At 34.0% G+C, this 19,143-nt stretch overlaps 2 protein-coding genes and 1 non-coding gene across 3 annotated transcripts; all 3 read right to left on the bottom strand.

The window, feature by feature from the left end:
- Positions 1 to 7,054: 7,054 nt before the first annotated feature.
- On the bottom strand, positions 7,055 to 9,550 carry LOC139855415 (uncharacterized). Its single transcript, XM_071844636.1, has 5 exons — positions 9,455 to 9,550; positions 8,718 to 8,771; positions 7,831 to 7,854; positions 7,709 to 7,751; positions 7,055 to 7,413 (listed from the first exon to the last, which is right to left on the bottom strand). The coding sequence occupies exons 1-5, from the start codon at positions 9,455 to 9,457 to the stop codon at positions 7,271 to 7,273; spliced, it is 267 nt and encodes an 88-aa protein (XP_071700737.1). The 5' UTR covers positions 9,458 to 9,550; the 3' UTR covers positions 7,055 to 7,270.
- Positions 9,551 to 12,369: 2,819 nt separating this feature from the next.
- On the bottom strand, positions 12,370 to 12,443 carry TRNAV-AAC (transfer RNA valine (anticodon AAC)). Its single transcript has one exon. It is a non-coding gene; the product is annotated as a tRNA-Val (tRNA).
- A 522-nt stretch (positions 12,444 to 12,965) lies between these two features.
- LOC139852829 (WD repeat-containing protein GTS1) lies at positions 12,966 to 17,200 on the bottom strand. Its single transcript, XM_071842164.1, has 8 exons — positions 17,022 to 17,200; positions 16,724 to 16,922; positions 16,259 to 16,354; positions 14,729 to 14,803; positions 14,405 to 14,515; positions 14,183 to 14,274; positions 13,956 to 14,040; positions 12,966 to 13,489 (listed from the first exon to the last, which is right to left on the bottom strand). The coding sequence occupies exons 1-8, from the start codon at positions 17,153 to 17,155 to the stop codon at positions 13,121 to 13,123; spliced, it is 1,161 nt and encodes a 386-aa protein (XP_071698265.1). The 5' UTR covers positions 17,156 to 17,200; the 3' UTR covers positions 12,966 to 13,120.
- Between the last annotated feature and the right edge of the window lie 1,943 nt (positions 17,201 to 19,143).

The raw sequence follows: 19,143 nt of genomic DNA, 5'->3' as shown, positions 1-19,143 counted from the left end.
AAGTTTTCTCAGCGTACGAAAGGGCGTTCGAAAAACCGGAATCGGGACATAAGTCGAGTGACAACGTACGACTTATCGGAACAAAAATTACAAGTCAACTATGCACGTGAATTTAATATAATATATAATTAATTAATTTAAATTATATATATTATATTTATATTTATTTTATATTATGTCGACAAGCTAGGAGCCAAAACAATGTGAGCTGTCCCTGGTCCTCATGCGAGTCGCATGGCCAGAAGGCCATTTCCATGCGAGTCGCATGACTCCAGATTCCAGGCCAGGTACTATAAATTCAGGTGTTTTGCTCGAATGAAAAAATCAAACACATATACACAAATATATATTACTCCGTATAATATTTATTATTATTATTATTATTATTATTATTATTATTATTATTATTAAGATTATTATTAATCTTATTAATCTTATTATTAGTATTATTATTTTTGCGATACAAAAATAATAATGTACATAAAATATTACGACGGAGTACTGTCCAAGTAATTTTCAAAACGAGTTTCCGAGCGAGCTAGAGCTAAGGAAAATATGGGTTATTGCCAAGGAGGTTATGGGTAATGTTCGGGGGTATTTTTGTGAATCAAACCTCGTGTTTATTATCTTCGATGCGTCTACATGCTTTCCTACAATATTGTATATCAATATTAAACAGTGAGTTTCATTACTCCCTTTTTATATATATTTTTGGGACTGAGAATACATGCGCTGTTTTATAAAATGAATACAAAAACTAAAACTGATTTGAGTGAGTTCATTGATCCTTTTTTATACATATTTTTGGACTGAGAATACATGCAAATGCTTTATAAACTGATTTACAATATTTATATGCGTGAGTTTCATATGATCCCTTTTACTCAATATATTTTTGGGCTGAGAATACATGCGACTGTTTATAGATACTGAAAATACTAGATTTATATGCGTGAGTTTCATTGCTCCCATTTTAATTGCTTTTGCAATATATATTTTTGGGCTGAGAATACATGCGCAGTTTTATAAACTGTTTTACTAAATGGATACAAATACTAAAACTGATTTTGTGTGAGTTTCATTTGCTCCCTTTTTAATTGCTTTTGCAATCTATATTTTTGGGCTGAGAATACATGCACTTTATTTTAAACGCAATGGATACAAGTACATACTAAATTCTACACCGAGTTTGAACCGAAAATCCCTTAGCTTTGGTAACTAGTAACTGCCGGTTATAAGAACTGGTGGGCGCGAGTAGTAGTATATGGATCCATAGGGCTTGATATCCCCGTCCGAGCTAGAGCACTAGCCTTTTAACGGACGTATGCTATTTGAGAAGCGTACACGTTGGTTTGCGTGTATTATTAAGATGATTATACAAAGGGTACAAATTATATATACGTTAAAGTTTAGTTACCAGGGTGCTCAATTTCGTAGAATATTTTGATAAACGTTTCTGGATGAAACAACTGAAATCTTGTGATCCACTTTTATATAATCTATTGATAAACATTTTTGGATGAAACAACTAAAATCTTGTGATCCACTTTTATATACAGATTATACGAAACACTAAAACTATGAACTCACCAACCTTTGTGTTGACACTTGTTAGCATGTTTATTCTCAGGTTTCCTAGAAGTCTTCCGTTGTTTGCTTACATGATATACAAGCTATGTGCATGGAGTCTTGCATGCTTTATTCAAGAAAACGTTGCATTCACAAAACCATCATCATGTATCTATTTTGACTGCATTGTCAACGGAAGTATTATTATTGTAAACTATTATTTACGGTGATTGTCTATATGTAGAAATCATCAGATGTCGAAAACCTTGGAATTAAATATTCATTTATGGTATGCCTTTTCAAAAGAATGCAATGTTTACAAAACGTAACATATAGAGGTCAAATACCTCGCAATGAAATCAATGAATGACGTGTTCGTCCATATGGATTTGGAGCGATCGTCACATCTATGTATTGTTTTATCTAATGTTTGCTACAGTGCCGAAATGGCAAGAAATATTATATCTTTTAATGCTTTATTTAATGATGGTTTTGATTTTAGTTTTGATAATGGATCAATACTTGTTCACAAAAATGGGATGTTTTATTTCAAGGCTAGTCCTTGTAAAGGCATCTTAGAAACCACAACAAAGCTAAATGATAGTTCAATCTATAATGTTGATTCATCCAAAGATGTTTTGGATAAAACATATCTATGGCATTGTCGTTTAGGCCACATAAACAAGAAACGCATAGCCAAACTCCAGTCAGATGGAATTCTAGAATCATTTGATATAATATCGTATGATGAATGCGAATCTTGCTTATCAGGAAAAATGACAAAGGCACCTTTCACAGGAAACTGTGAACGGGCTAAGGATCTGTTGGGGTTGGTACACACTGATGTGTGCGGTCCGTTCAGATCGCCTACTAGACACAATGAACGATACTTCGTTACATTTACTGATGACTTTAGTAGATATGGTTACGTTTATTTAATTAAACAAAAGTCTGAAACATCGGGAGTGTTCAAGGCATACCAAAATGAAGTAGAAAATCAACTGAACAAAAGAATTAAGATTCTCCGATCTGATAGAGGTGGTGAATATCTTAATGATGAATTTCGTGATCATCTACGGGGTTGTGGGATAATCTCACAATTAGCTCCTCCTAGAACACCACAACATAATGGTGTGGCTGAAAGGAGGAATCGAACATTACTTGATATGGTTCGATCCATGATGAGCCGCACAAAGCTTCCAATCAGTTTTTGGGGTTATGCCCTACAAACTGCCGCAAGGATCCTTAACCTCATCCCAACCAAGAAAGTTTTTAAAACACCTTATGAGATATGGCATGGTAAAACTGTGTCTCTCTCATATCTAAGAATCTGGGGTTGTGAGGCTTACGTTCGTCGTGAAGCTCAAGATAAACTTGAACCCAGATCTGAAAAGTGTTTATTTGTTGGTTACCCGACTTATTCTTTTGGATATTTGTTTTACAACCCTACTGAGAACAAAGTCTTTGTGTCTCGAAGGGGAGTCTTCCTTGAAAAGGATTTCATATCAAAAGGAACCAGTGGGAGCAAAATTGACCTTGAAGAAATTCAAGAATCAACCGACATGGAAACCGATATTGGAACCGATTCTCCTCAAGAGGTCGACGAGCCTGCAGTTGAAAGAGAAACTGGCCTACAGCCACCACCCATACGTAGATCTGATAGAGTGCGTCGAACACCAAAGAAATATAATTTACACATATTTGAGGGTGATGACGAAAATATAGATTCTGATGAACCTATTACCTATCAGGAAGCAATGACAGGCCCCGAGTCTGTCAAATGGAAGGAGGCTATGGACAACGAGATCCAATCCATGAATGATAATCAAGTCCGGACCTTGGTTAATCATATACCAGGTACTAAAACCATTGGGTGTAAGTAGGTCTTCAAGAAGAAGACCGATATGGATGAAAATGTACACACATTCAAAGCCAGGCTGGTGGCTAAGGGTTACACGCAATAATATGGTGTAGACTATGATGAAACTTTTTCACCAGTAGCTATGTTGAAATCTATTAGAATACTTCTTGCCATAGCTGCATTTTATGACTATGAGATATGGCAAATGGATGTAGAAACAGCTTTCCTTAATGGTAAGCTAACAGAGGATGTGTTTATGACACAACCTGAGGGTTATGTATATCCTAAGTATCCTAATAGTGTGTGCAAGCTTCAAAAGTCCATTTATGGACTTAAACAAGCTTCTCGTAGCTGGAATCTTTGCTTTAATGAGAAGATCAAAGAATTTAGTTTTATTAGAGGCGAAGATGAGCCATGTGTCTATGTTAGGTCTAGTGGGAGTGTTGTAGTCTTCCTTGTACTATATGTCGATGACATATTACTCATGGGAAACGATATCCCGACATTGAAAGATGTCAAAGCTTGGCTAGGAAAATGTTTCTCCATGAAAGACATAGGAGATGCATCATATATTTTGGGAATAAAGATCTATCGAGATAGGTCAAGGAGATTAATTGGGCTAAACCAAAGTGCATATATATATAAGATACTGAAGAAATTCGGTATGTATAACTCCAAGAAAGGGTGCGTTCCTATGAACCCTGGAATGATATTGAGCAAGTCTCAATGTCCTAATTCTGACTTGGAATCAGCTACCATGAGTCGGACTCCATATGCTTCAGCTATAGGATCGATCATGTATGCGATGATATGCACTAGGCCTGACGTGTCGTATGCACTAAGCATGACTAGTCGTTATCAGGCTAATCCTGGTGAAGCTCGTTGGATAGCAGTCAAGAACATTCTAAAGTATCTTAGGAGGACTAAAGAGATGTTCTTGGTCTATGGTGGGAATGACGAGCTGAGCATCAAAGGATACTCTGACGCTAGTTTCCAATCAGATAGAGATGATTGCTCTTCACAATCAGGATTTGTATTTATGTTGAACGGTGGAGCCGTCACGTGGAGAAGTGGCAAGCAAAGTACTATTGCTGATTCTACGAAAGAAGCCGAGTATATAGCGGTAAATGAAGCTGCTAAAGAGGCCATGTGGATAAAGAAATTCATCGGGGATCTGGGTGTGGTTCCTACAATCCATGATCCTGTTGAGATTTTCTGCGACAATGTGAGTGCGGTTGTCTTGGCTCAAGAACCGAGGTCACAAAAGCGCACACGGCACATACTCAGAAAGTACCATTACATCCGTCAACTTGTAGCAGAAAATGACATATTATTAAGTAGAGAAGACACGACTAAGAACTTGGCTGATCCTTTCACCAAGCCTTTGCCACAGACTAAACATGATGCTCATAGCATGTCTATTGGCATTCGTGTCATTGATGATAAAGTTTGATTGTATTTTTTATATTAAGTTTGAAACTTTAAACATTGGGTAATAATATATGTTGCAATTGATCTGATGATTAATATATTGAGATTATATTATACGCACGATGCGATCATTTCATTGTATATTGTCATGTTTCATTTTGCATGTTTTAACTTCCAATGAATATTATTTCATAAACTTCCACAGTCGGTCATTCTCTAAGGAAGAGAGAATTGAATTAAGGCTGCTATGAAGTGTAGTAATATAGGCTTATATGAAACTACATTCACGAGGAACTTGATAGTTGATTCAAGGTTCTGAAATGACCACACTTAGACATTACTTCATGGTTTTTAAGTCAAAAGGTAAGCTCTAAGATGGCAACATCATTTATCCTAGAGTGGATATGTATGAGAAATCCTGACACAAACTATGTTATACTTTAACCTGTTTCTAACGCTATGCATAAATGCCGGTCATAAAGGAGCAGATTGGGTATATCATGGAATGTGGTGGATGTCTATACAGTTGAAGCAATTTGTTCCTTCTTCTTTAAGCGAGTTTAAGCGATATCTCTGGGCCCCTCGTTGATTTGTGCTGAATTAAATGCATGGCCATGCTACGACTGAATTAATGCAATTGCAGTCTATTTGATCACCACAAATCTCCATCGGAAAACATAATCTTGAACGATGATGATTGACACTTAACCATATCACACGTTCATATAGATATCTTGAACAAAAGGATGTTTGATATAAATCAAAATATAGGAGTGTAACGTAGCAGACTAGTTGTTACACATGGTGTGTCTTTTAAGACAGACCAATATTATTAATGTCAGTGCAAGTGGGAGTCTGTTGGAAATATGTTCTCGGGTTGGCTACGGTTCGACCGTGGTTTGACCGTGGTACATATATTCCGAAGATATGCCCATGACATTGAATAATAAAAGTCCATTTATCCTATTCAGTCACACACAAAGGCCAATCGTAAAATTGTTTGATATGCCTTCTAATCGGATAATCATTAGTTAATGATTTAATAAATTAAGTTTGTTTTTTTTTTACGTGTATACATATACTTACAAATCTAAATATGTAGAGATTTGAGATTTTGCAAATCATATTTTATATAAGATATAAGATTTGATTTGATTTATAATATATGATTTGATTTTGTAAATCTTATTTTATATAAAGATTTGATTTTGCAAATCTTTTCAAATCTTTATTTATTACAAATATACTAGATGTATTAATTGTATCAATTATGTAATATATAATACCAAGTCTTGGTATTAGAAAAGTTATGAAAAAGATACAAAAACACACATACAAAAATGCTATTTTTCTTTCTTATTTTCAAGTAATCAAAAATACTTGGAATCTATAATTGGGTTCGGTTTTTGGTGAAAATAACGAAGAAGAAAATATCCGTTAAGTAGAAGGTATAGATCGAAGCAAGGTTGGAACTTTAAGTGTCTACCGTTTAGAGGAACTCTTCTTTGGGTTTTCAAATTCGATCTTCAAAAGGCTACAAAGGTTGTATTCTAATCTTCTCTTGTTCGGTTACGTTAATTTGTTTTGTTTGCTAAAGTTTTGTACAATGATCCGTGGAAGAGTATAATTTTGTAAAATTTTAAAAATGTTTTCGCTCACTTTGAATTTGTATCATACTCCAACAGATCTTACATAGTCTATGAAAAGGAATAGAGGGTGACGTATCCACCTAACAAACGAAACACTAATAAGTTGTCTCATATTATTAGTCTTAATAAATATTCAGATTCTATTATTAGAATCTCTATGATACACCAACTAGTACTATACTATCTATTAGACATAATAATTAGACATAATAATTAGACTTGATAAATAACTTCGATGAAATTTAACAAAATGCATTTTCAAATTTAAAATGGTTTTCTAGTTGAAAGCTGGTTTAGAAAAAGTAACGAAAGTTATGGCAATGTATGCAAATTTATATATCAAGCCATCAAGGGAAAACAAAGCAAAAGCATGAACATGCTGTTTATCAGCAAGTAATCCATCACCTTTATAGCTTATCTTTATGCAAAAGCAAGGGTATTACTTTATTTTATTTTAAGAGAAAAGGTGAAAATAATTGAACCATTTGTTATACTATATTATAGATATAAAACAAATAAAAGCTAAGGCATGGGAAGCTAGAAATTAGTAGTTTTGTCTAGGTTTAGAAAAGCAAACAATACGCGCATAAACTTGAGTCATTAACCCATCATGACATAACCAACTACGGATAGAGTAGATGGTAAAACCCAGCAGCATAAGAATATGCAAAATAAAATAATTCGACCAAGGAAATTTAGACGCAAACATACAAATAAATCTCATTTAATCAAATAAGATGGCACATGATAAGAAAAAGTGCTAGGCTGAACCTTCTTCGGTCTTTGGAACAACAGGTTTTTTCGATGTAGTCAAAGGGGATGATGAACCCTCCACGCCCATCTCTGTTCTAAGGTCATTGATGCTCTGCTCCAGCTCATTTATGCGTTCTCCCATTTCATCAAGTATATTCCAGTTAAGGATAAAATTAAAAGAAAAGTATAGGTCAGTATTAAAGGTGTCAAAAATCATTTTCAGACAATTTTGTTGCAAATCGATAAACTCAAGTTGTATCTTTGAATAATGGGTCAAACAGGTCAAAAATAAAATGGTTATATAGATAAAAATTAAGCAAGCCCAACCCTGGTTCAATTTCATGCACAGAATATTAGATATTAGATATAAATATTTTTGTAATTATAATTAGAGTTCACTTTAAGCAAATATCTTATCAACAGAGAAAAGGTAAGGGAAGGATATTCTTTGAAACGATGGAGTCAGACATTGTCTGAAATCTGTTTTGCTGCAAAAGAAATATTTGTTAAAATGGAAGAGCAAAGAATTGTGATTAATATAGTTACACAATACCGTTTATATCTTACCATCTGCTGAAGAAGGTTTTGCACCTGTAAAAGAGATAAGTTAGTTAGTAACGTTTACCCAGATAACTATAAACAGCAAAATAGGTAGACAAATACAACCCATGATCCAATTAACTGGATGTAACGCAATCCGGATCCAATCAATCTCGATAGAGCACAGATAGGTCCATTTGAATATATATTTTTTTTAAACAGTTTGAGTAAGCATTTTTTATTTTTTCATGCACAGCTGCACACCTATCCTTGACGTATATTTCCTATCAGAAAGTTACTTCTATATGTCATAACTTTAGTAACCAAGCAGTTTCAGAATGTTAGTCCTTTATAGCAGCGTTTAACTTGATGTCAGGTTCAACTATTTAACAATGAAAATTCCAATTTTATAAAGATGTAAAGACAATCATTGGATATTGCTTTAACGATGTCAACATATTTACAACTTGCAAAATTTTGGTATGAGAAACTTAACAACTAATAATGAGAAACTTTTACCATGACTTGTTTTCATACTTAAAAGCATTATACTTTAGGTGAATATATTTGTGATAACAATGTAAACGTTTTAAATATGTAGGTGCCTGGGTGGTTCTATAACAGCTAAACTTTTTCAGCTAAAGATTTTGGATTACAAGTGTCCATCAACACTAATATAATAAGCACAACGCCAGATACACAATTTCACATGTACTGTCACATTTGAGTGAACAGTTTCTAGAAAACTAACAAAAGAAAGTAAATAAACACCAAATAATCAAATAAGATGAAAATACTAAGAAAGAAGAAAACTTATAGAAGTAAAATAGATGGAATGCACAAAGCACCTCAACATACAAATGGCATGATGTCTTAAAATCAAAGTCAAGTGTATAAACGTTCAAGAAACTTACAAATTGTGTCATGTCAGCAGTGCTTTGCTTGTTATCTCCAGCATCATGTCCGTCCTGCAAACAATAACAAACACAAACAGCTTTATGAACAGCAAACAACTCAAACCAGAAAACGTGATTTCGTATCAAGGTAAAACCCAATGCATACAAATCACAATTATCGCCAATCTCAACCTAACAAAATAGGTGTTCTCCATCAAACATCAGATTATCATGAGAAACCTACACTCCTCGCAATATTGATGACACAGCCAGAGGAGAAACGGTCGAAAAAATGAATACTATAAAATGATGTGTTTCTAAAGTAACTAATATGAGCCCTAGCAATTCACAAAGCCCAAAACAAAACCCTAGCATTACAAAGCGAAATTAGAAACACAAAAACCACACTGAAAGTTAAATCAATTGTAACTTTTCGCTAAAGGATCTCTAGATCCATACGTAAGATCTTAATTTTCAAACTCCTAAACACAAAATTACGAACAGCAAACAAGTTGTTATCTACGCTCTACAATCTAATACTTAAATACATACACATATAACAATAGCAAGTTAACATAATGATAAATTTGGGCGATACCTAAATCTAAATAAATATAAATATAATACGAAACCTACCTATTTCATAAAACCCTAACTCGGTGAATAGAATGATATGATGATGCAAAACTAAATTCAGAAAAAGCAGAATAGCAAAATAAATAGTCGATTTCGAAAACAGGTAAAGATATGTTTACCATGGTGTTATCAATTGAATGTGAATCGCTCAGATGTAATCTTCGTTAATTTCTCGTTCGTCAATTTGTAATTTGTGAGAGGTCTTTGATGCTGCATTCCTTATTCCTTATTTATCTACTAGTTCTAAAGTTTAAAATTACTATTTTACCCTGCGCTAACTCACATTTCAAATTTTGAAATTTCATTTTGCTTTGTGCAAATTGCAAGTGTGTCATTGTGGATTCATCCTTTTCGATGTAGATATTATTATATTTATTTATTTATTTATTTATTTATTTTTATGTTTATGAGTAGGTAGACATTTTTATTGTTATTTTTCTGAAATATTAAATAATACAATGTTTTATTTTGTCTATAAACTCGCAGACTTAGAAATATGCTTCTAAGTATTGCGCTAAGATTATATTATTTTGCAGATATAAAAACAAATAGTCTTCTATTATTTAGCATACAGACTTTTATGCCACATTTTTTTACAAACATAGTCCGTATATCTTCACATAAAAACATTTTAGAAAACAAACAACATCTAAATGCATTGAATGGTGCAAGTTTACAAGCTTCCATTGACGATGGTGTCACTTGTAATACATGCCAGTAGCTCAAGATAAGTAAACACAAAAACTGGTAATAAGTGATGTGTAACCAAAAATATCATTCATTTTTCTATTCATAATTTTGTAAAAGAGATGTGTAACGAAACTGATCAATGATCATCCATTTATTTTCTTCATTATTTTCATAATAGTAATATCATATTCATGTAAATTCAATTTTTAATTTCTAATTTAAATTTAAATTAAATACTAAACATTGACAATATCCTATATCCTTGAATAATTAACTTACTATTAAAAAATTAAATATTAAATCGAATTTTGCTAATGACAGTTCTGACTATCGTTAACATGCAAAACATGGTTATACAAATCATGAATCACCACTATGAAGTTGACAGTTAACCGCCATATACAATTAATTAAAGCATGTTAACGATAACTCTAAGACTGTTTCTAACCCGGCGTCAAATTTCTCCCGTCATCCCACTTGGCAACATCTTTGACGCCCTTGACGCCCCTAACACGGCGTCAAAATTTGACGCCCCGGGCGTCAGACGAAAATGTGACGGATGTGTTAAATATTTTTCAGCCAATCAAATTTCCCCACATAGTTTTATATATTATTAATTAATAAATTATATACCTAACTACCAATAATATTTTACCACATCACCCCATTCACTAATTTAACCCTCAAATTTGACACTTCCCTTTATTTAACTTCATCTCTTGACCTTGCCACATCACCAAAAAGTACATCACTTGACTTTGATGTCACCGCCACGGTTGGAAACCGTCTAAAAGCTGTCATTAGCATAATTCTACTCGTATTAAATGAGGTGTCAAAGGTAAACAAGCACCACAAGATTCTCTCGTTATTGTACGCAACTACTAGTTTATGATTAAAGCGGAGAAAGGCCTAAAGGTTGGCCGTGGTGTAGGCCTATTTTTATTAGAGAATACTTAGCGTTTCCACCAGCGTTCTTGTGCAAATCTTACACCCTGCGTTCACAAACATCTTTTATACATATTATGTTTATTTTATCATCTAGAGTCTGCTAAATATATTTTTTTAGGGTAAAAGGGATAATATATTAAAAAGAACTCAATACATGAGTAGGATATACACAAAACTCAAACATGGAAAACAAACCCGGGATGGATTAACACTGTTACATCCGACACCCAAGGCAAACCAAGACAAAAAAAAACAACAATCGAAAGTCAAAGTTGTCTCATCTTTCAACAACTTGTTCCGAGTATGATTCTGCACAGAATTGCGTAATTCCTTAGGAGACCTTTCTTTGCTCTTGAAGAATTGATTATTTCTTTCTTGCCAAATTAAATAGACCATGGTTGCAAGGACAATCTGATTGATGACTTTCCATATATTTTTGGTGTATGGAAAGATGTCCAGTCTATCAATAATATCATGTAAATTGAAGGTCAAACCTCTGAAAACCAGTTTGGACTTTACCTCAGCATAGTCACATTGGAAAAATAGATGCTAATGTGAATCATTACACTTTTTACACAAGGAGCATATAAAACTTTTATCAGGGTACTATTTCTGTAACTTGTCTTGAGTGCACAATCTTCTCAAAATGGCAAACCGCAAGCCATAGAATAAAGGCATGATTAGGACTTTACGAGTAAACTGAGGAAACCAAACCGGATGATGCCATTTCACAACTTCACTATCATCTCTTTAATCCCTCTAAACATGACTTGTGGAATAAGGAGCACACTTATTATCTTTTGATATCCAAACATCATAATCCTTTCTGTCCTCAAACAAGATAGGAGTACAAACTTGTTTTAAACTTGGGTACTTATCACACCAACCCTCTGGCCAACACAATTGTCCATTAATTATCAACTCGGCCACTTTAGTTCTTCACTGAGCTTAGCTGCATATATATCTCTTCTGGAGTTCTGGTAACAACCTGAGCATGAAACAAAATTGTATGTTTTTTCAAGTAAAAGAAAGTCACGTGTAGATTTCTTTGTTTATTTTTCTGAAAGAGCAAGCTCTGAACATGAAGCATGATTTTTCTTTCAAGAAAGTGAAGATGCTGAGATGTTAAGCGTGCATTTTCACTTCAAAGATTTTTAATTACTTTTAAACGTTATTTTGCCAAAACTAAATATGGTTAATGAATATACAAATATTTATAACAGCAAATTTTCATGTTACAATTAGGAACGTAAGCATTATCAGTAGAGAATATATCCAAAATTTTCATGTTACAATTAGGAACGTAAGCATTATCAGCAGAGAATATATCCAAAAGCTCCTCGTAAACAAGTAACGGAATTTGTATAGTTTGATAAATATCAAAAATTATATGATTTGGCTTCGCCCGGGTTCGAACCGGAGACCTTCAGTGTGTTAGACTGACGTGATAACCAACTACACCACGAAACCTTGATGATGCACTATGTTAATCTTCGATATTAGAAGTTTATATTTTTCTATTTGCCATGGTAACAAAAAATACGTCGGATCATTAGTAGAACTATCTTTATCTAACAATGTTATCATAACAAATCAACAATTCGAACACTTAATGAGAACACGAAAACTTAATGAGAACAATCTGACCATTTTATCATGACAAATCAACAACAGTTAAGGAGAACAATATGACAATATTATCATAACAAATCAACAATAGTTAGTGAGAACTGAGAACAATCTACCGTAAAACAGACCAAAGCCATTATTATGAAGACTCGAAGCTTACAGAAAATTGAAATTGAATCACATAAATTTAGCCTCAACTTTAATTGCCTTTTGATCATTCACCCCTAAACCTGAATGATGACATGTTTTATAGACATCGCGATATCTTAAAAAATGATACTAAGATACAAAAACGCTGGATTTTATATGACTAAAAGATCCATTAAAAGGGGTCAGGTTGACGGAATCAGCTTGCAAAAGGGATCATTTATACACTAAAAGTCGATCAATTTCGATTACATCAAGAGTACTAAAAAACAGAAAGAAAAAAAAATACTGTTACAAAAAAATAAAATGTAGAAAAGACAAGGAAAACTGTAGTACAACATACATTGACAATGTCATGAATACTTGCACCTCTAATATGGTCTATGCCTGTTTTTCTTGCGACGTTTTGGATTCTTTTCAACCAGTGACGTTGATATCCATGAATGATTTATATCAGATGAAGCGTCAGACAACCAACAACATAGGCGTCCATCTTCGCCACCTGTCCATCCGAAAATTCCCTGGGTTTGGTTAATTCCGTTTCTCATGTCGCGTGAGGCTAACACACTCCTAACGACACCAGTATGACCACCATGAAGAATTGCTTCTGGAGATAGAATTGATCTCATTCCTCCTCCATAGGCTACAGGGAAGTAACCCAAACTGCCACCATTAGTGGCGCCAATGACCCATAAACGATCATCCACAGTCGAGTAGTGACAGTCAACAAAATAGTCAACCTGTTTGGTCAAACAACAAGATAGGTAAGTTTTAAAGCCAACCTGCATGTGCTTTAAACTTTTAATGATAGCTGTGATTTACTTCGGAGGTAACAAAATGGGGGTGCATGTGAGCTGTGTAATGGGTCAAGATAGGTAGCTTTTGGTATTGCTAGAATAGGTTTTTTGCCCTAAATTTTTATTTATTTAAAAACCAGTATCATTTCACTACAGCAACAATACCCATCCATTTCCAACAAAACAGTTAGTATTACAAATACACTTTGGCGGCTTTTGACCCATTTGACATGTTTCATTATAAACTGTATCTCTATTTACCCATTAGACCCGCTAGGAAATAAAGCGTTTAACTGAAGCATCCCATTCAAGAGTAAATCTGTGTAATAGCAACCTCAAGTTTATTTGCAGGGACGTTGATCCGAAAAACTATAAGCATTCAATCTAAAATACAAAAAACGACACGTACATGACCTAGGGCCCAGCTATTAGAGGCCAAGGAACGAGCGTCTTCGAAGTTGGCTTCCAGTCTTGAATCTTTTAAATCCCATATACTGAAAAGCGAAGATTAAACCAAGAACAAGACATAAAATTGCTTTCTTTTAGAAGGCGCCAGTGTTCCATTAAACATCTCACAATAAAAATTAACAAAAAAGTCATTAAACATAAGGTCATTTAAGAATGAGAACAAAGTACCTTAAAGTTTCAATATGTGTCAAACACCACAGCTTATCATACGTCCCACCAAAAAGCCCCACCTTACTGATCGATGTCCCGACATTAAGCACCTTCGTCACATTAATTGTTGCATTAATATATTAAACTTAGTCATGTGAAGTATAAAAACAACGAGTTTTATATTAACAAAAAACTAATAAAACTACCAAAACTATGAACATCTGGTAATTCCTAACTCACCGATTCCAGATGATCATCATCGTTGATTTCTCCACTGGTATCAAATGTGCAAATTAATCCATCAATAGAAGCAGATACAAGCTTATTTTTCTGATCTTGTACAAAGTGAACCTGTCAATGTCCAGATGGTCATACAAAGATAATAACTGAAGCATTTAACTAATGAGTATAATATACTAGTTCAAATTTAATTGTGCCACCCCTATATCATAAGCTCTGAAGAAACATATATATAAATATAAATAATACAAAATACGCATTCTGAATCAATATTGTTCTTATCATTTGCATGGAACATGAATGGAACAAGAAATTAGAACACACCTGTGTCACATCATCCATATGAGACTCCTCTAAGCAAGCAACCTGCATGTTGCTTCTCCAGTCCCAGAAAAGTATCTATACAAACAAAAGAAGACCATATATTATAAAAATTGAAGCACATTGAATTTAAAATGCTATTAGCAGAATTCAAGCATGCCTTGACGCTATAAAAAAACTACCACTAATACATAAGTGATGTATTCTCAATAATGAGTACCCTCTATGAACTCAAAGTGCAAGATATTTTGCTTCTGTGTCACTATGCAGATCCCATTCTTTGACCTAAACGAAGTATTTTAATGCTTTGTCTATCCATAAACTTGTGAACCTCCAACGAGACAGCATTCGTCATGAAAACATACATGTGAAGGTGTTTCGACTAATTTAAAGACACAAATATTAAATAGTTAAATCAACAACTGATGACTCTTTTAATGCTTTGTCTATCCATAAACTTGTGAACCTCCAATGAGACAGCATTCGTCATGAAAACATACATGTGAAGGTGTTTTGACTACTTATAAAGACACAAATATTAAATAGTTAAATCAACAACTGATGACTCATCTTAAGATTTTCATCCTCCAATGACTCCAAATCAACTATTCTAGCCAAAGTTGGTTCTTTGGTTTCACTCAGATCATTAGTTTCTCTCTTCATTATGTAAAGCTTATTCTAATGTAAACTTGTGCATTTAGTTTAATTGTAAGGTAATTGAGTAGAAATCTTAAAGTTGACTACACCTGATGGCCTCAACAATCTAGTTGCAAAATAACAACATATGAGCAAGATTACATCAGCAGCACGATATCACAAACGACACTTACATATTCTCAAAGATCCATGTAGTAAACATTGCTCGGATTAATTAGCACGCTATTGATGCGTAAGAATCAAATATGGTTCCATCTTAAATATGCTCAGTGTTGTAAACCTCCTTATTTCTCCCCGAGATCTCGTTTTTAGAAGGCAACCGAGACGACATGTCCATCTTCCGAGATTTCCCGGTCAACGGGGTCAAACTTGGTCAAAGCCAAGATTTTTCGAATATTCTTGCTCATTTCTCGAATTTTCTCGTAAGATTTCGTAATTTCTCAGATTTTCTCACTCATTTCTCGGATTTTTTGTAAAATCTCGTAATAATGTATATTAATAATATACATATATTTATTTAAATATATAAATTTATACTAAAAACACTAAAAAGTAAACGTAAGTCAGCATCCAAAATCTTCTCCGAGATGCCGAGATCTCCCCAAAAATGTCCAAACGAAATCTCCCCGAGATCCGATTTCTCCAACCTTGTATATGCTTAGGCCATAATGAAATGTCAAGCAAGTAACAAACTATGCTTTTACATTTACACAACTATTTGAAAAAGAGCCTATGCAAAACAGACATATAAGACTAGTAACGTGCACTGTGCACATGAGATAAGAAATACAAAAAAGATGATATGCACAAAAAACAATAATGAAAAAGTGTAAATAACTAGAACCTAAACTCATCTTAATAGAGTAAGATGATTACCTGCGATTTACAACCTGCAGCAACAAGATTGTCTCCAGGTCCACCAAATGAAAAACTAAATACCCCTTGAGAAGGACCAGCATTTAAGCTAGACACCTGCGATACACACGTCCTAATTTAATAATTAAATCGAACTTCACTCTATCTTCTATTTCATATATCCACCTTCAACAGTTTCAATTGTATTTATCAAACTTCTCAGGTTTTGCAATTTTATGTATCCGATCACGTGTTTGTAGCTCGCACTTTTGCTAAAGTGGCAGAAAGCTGTCAGCCCAATAATCAGAAACAGGTGTTCACAAGTTATCAGATGTCATATAAATAAACTAGCAATAATTGAGACTTTGATAAATACAATGAAAACTATTGCATATATACAATTATACAATAGAATATTCAGTAAAGTTCGATACATTTTGAAACACATAATCCACAAATCAACTACAAGTAACAAAATTATTAGACCTGTTGAAAAGAGCGAGTATCCCATGCCCTAAGAGTGCCATCAGTTGAACATGAATACAACATATTACTTCCAGATAATAATATATGATTAATTGTATCCGAATGCTTGCCGCATTCACCTACATATTGACCAGTTACCGGTGAATACAGTTTCACGGTATTTGACGATAGAGATACCGCCATTGATGTCCAATCTTCCCTAAAAATCAAATAAAACAAATGAAAATTAAACTCAGCCATTATATTCTCTAAAATTCAATTAAAATGAGCAATTAGGTTAAACTCACGGTTTACATACTTATGAACGATTTGGAAAACGTAATCATCGCCGAAATTCGTTTGAATCGAGTTTTTGAGCGCAAATCGATTCGATGAGGCGCTACAGTTGTTGCGATTTTGAATTTCTTCTACGTCCATGTCAGTCGCCTCCATGTGCGGCGGTGCTAAGCCTATGAAATTACCGGTGAGCCTCCGAGGGTTTATGTTCTTCGCTTTTTTCACTTTTCATATTTGACATTTTTAAGAAACATTTGTTTATTTTTGAGATTTATCGACTTTAATCCCTATACTTCTAAACTTTATTAAAAACACCCCTCGTACTCGGCCATAATTATAATTAAGGTGGTTTTCCTTTTTTTGAAAAAAAAACATACGGAAAAATAAAAAGATTGAAAAAAAAAATCTACAAGACGAGTTGTATCAGGGCACTCCAACGAGCGTTGGATCCCAATCATCGACCAAGCGCCGCCCCTTTTGGCCGTATCGGGGCGTGGAATCGGGAGAAAAGTGGGGCGTCGGTTGCCATTCAACGCATATTGCAACGGGTGTGGGATACACTTGTCAAATTTTGATTGGGTCCATATTTCTAACCGTTGCAAAATTATAAAAAAAAAATTCCTATATATATACCTTATATTTACTCATTTTTAACACACACAACTCATAATCTCTTTATATTTCTTTCAAATTATTTATAATTTACCTTCATCAATCTTCGTAATCGCGAATATCGTATTGCTGCCACGACTGAGATTCAGGCACAACTTCATCTTCATTTTCCTCAATGGTGTAGCTTTCATCCCTAAATTCGGTGTAAAGCGTAATTGGTTGATTACGTAACAAGACTCACCCAATCACACCAAACCAATCGTGATCTTCTCCAAGTAGCGAGGCAGGACCGTTGGATTTTTGAAAAATCATACTTGTTTGAACATGTAAGGTATGTCTTGCTGGAGCAACTCAAGCTGCTTCAAATAATTAAGATACTGACACACATCCATGAAATAATCTCATGTTTCGTACGGGGTATAATTCATCAATTCTCGATCAAATTCACCTCCGTAATGAACTTTTACTCAAAGATTCAACGGACTCATTTTGAACTGTGTATTTTATTATTTGAGAGTTTTAGAAGAGATGAAGTGTGTGTTATGATTTGAGAAGAGGGATTGTTTATATAGGGGGAAAAACTAGCCCTTTTTTTTTGAAAAAAATAAATATCCGTTAAGTTTAAAAATATAGCCGTTTGACACTATAAATTATTATATAATTCATTTATTAAAATAATATAAAACAAATGAATAAAACACAAAAAATAAAAATAAAATGTCACATCAGCATTCCACTAACAACCCACACCAAAAACCCACATCACCACTACTCCACACAAAAAACTCACACGGCCTAGTCATCAAAAAAGTGCAAAAAGCAACTCACACCACCAACTCACGCCCCTTACCACAACAACTAGTCTAAACGTCAAAAGAATGAATCACCTTACACTCTAAATGATACATCATGACTAACAATTGAAATTAAGCCCTGTTACAACTCAAATCATTGCAAATTACAAACGCATGAACACCAGCAATTGAAAAACAATGGATAGTCCCAAAACAAACAAAACCTAACTACAATTGTGCTGAAAACATCTTGAAAATTTTGAAACCACCCAAGAATCAAAAGCACATACTGGCAACATGTAACGACCCGACTTTTTCGACTTGCTTTTATGCCTTGTGTTTTTGCGAAACTGCGTATTTGTGCGTACTATGCTACTTTATACTCTGGAATCTTAATATACATGGTTTACTTTCATTTATACATTAAAACGTGCCTTAGAGTACGTAGGATACTTAACCTGATCACCGGAAGCCTTTATGACCATTAGTGTCACTCGACGTTTCGAATAAACCGCGAACTGCGCACACGTTTAACTTTTGTCGTAATCAGAATATTATGACTACAAAATATTAATTATTATTTTATAATAATAATTACTTGGGTTTTTTTATGCTTAATTACGCTTAGTAATTTACTTATGCTTACTAGTTAGTCTTGTTGGACTTTCTACCTTATTGGACCTTAGCCCACCCTACACTAGTTAGTGGACTATTTAATTAGCCCAATTATTAATAGCT

Source organism: Rutidosis leptorrhynchoides, chromosome 6 (assembly GCF_046630445.1).
Source record: "Rutidosis leptorrhynchoides isolate AG116_Rl617_1_P2 chromosome 6, CSIRO_AGI_Rlap_v1, whole genome shotgun sequence".
Lineage (NCBI taxonomy): Eukaryota > Viridiplantae > Streptophyta > Magnoliopsida > Asterales > Asteraceae > Rutidosis > Rutidosis leptorrhynchoides.
The sequence above is the reverse complement of the archived record's forward strand: the minus strand, read 5'-3'. Positions and strand labels throughout refer to the sequence as shown.

What these genes read in the sequence shown, in the direction of transcription:
- LOC139855415 (XM_071844636.1), bottom strand. An exon ending in CTGCTGACATGACACAATTT is followed by an intron (nt 7,855 to 8,717) that starts GTAAGTTTCTTG and finishes TCTCTTTTACAG; the next exon opens with GTGCAAAACCTTCTTCAGCA. An exon ending in AAAACCTTCTTCAGCAGATG is followed by an intron (nt 7,752 to 7,830) that starts GTAAGATATAAA and finishes TTTCTTTTGCAG; the next exon opens with CAAAACAGATTTCAGACAAT.
- LOC139852829 (XM_071842164.1), bottom strand. Translation starts at nt 17,155, where the DNA reads ATGGAGGCGACTGACATGGACGTAGAAGAAATTCAAAATCGCAACAAC. An exon ending in ATACTCGCTCTTTTCAACAG is followed by an intron (nt 16,355 to 16,723) that starts GTCTAATAATTT and finishes TGTGTATCGCAG; the next exon opens with GTGTCTAGCTTAAATGCTGG. An exon ending in ATAGCTGGGCCCTAGGTCAT is followed by an intron (nt 13,490 to 13,955) that starts GTACGTGTCGTT and finishes TTGACCAAACAG; the next exon opens with GTTGACTATTTTGTTGACTG.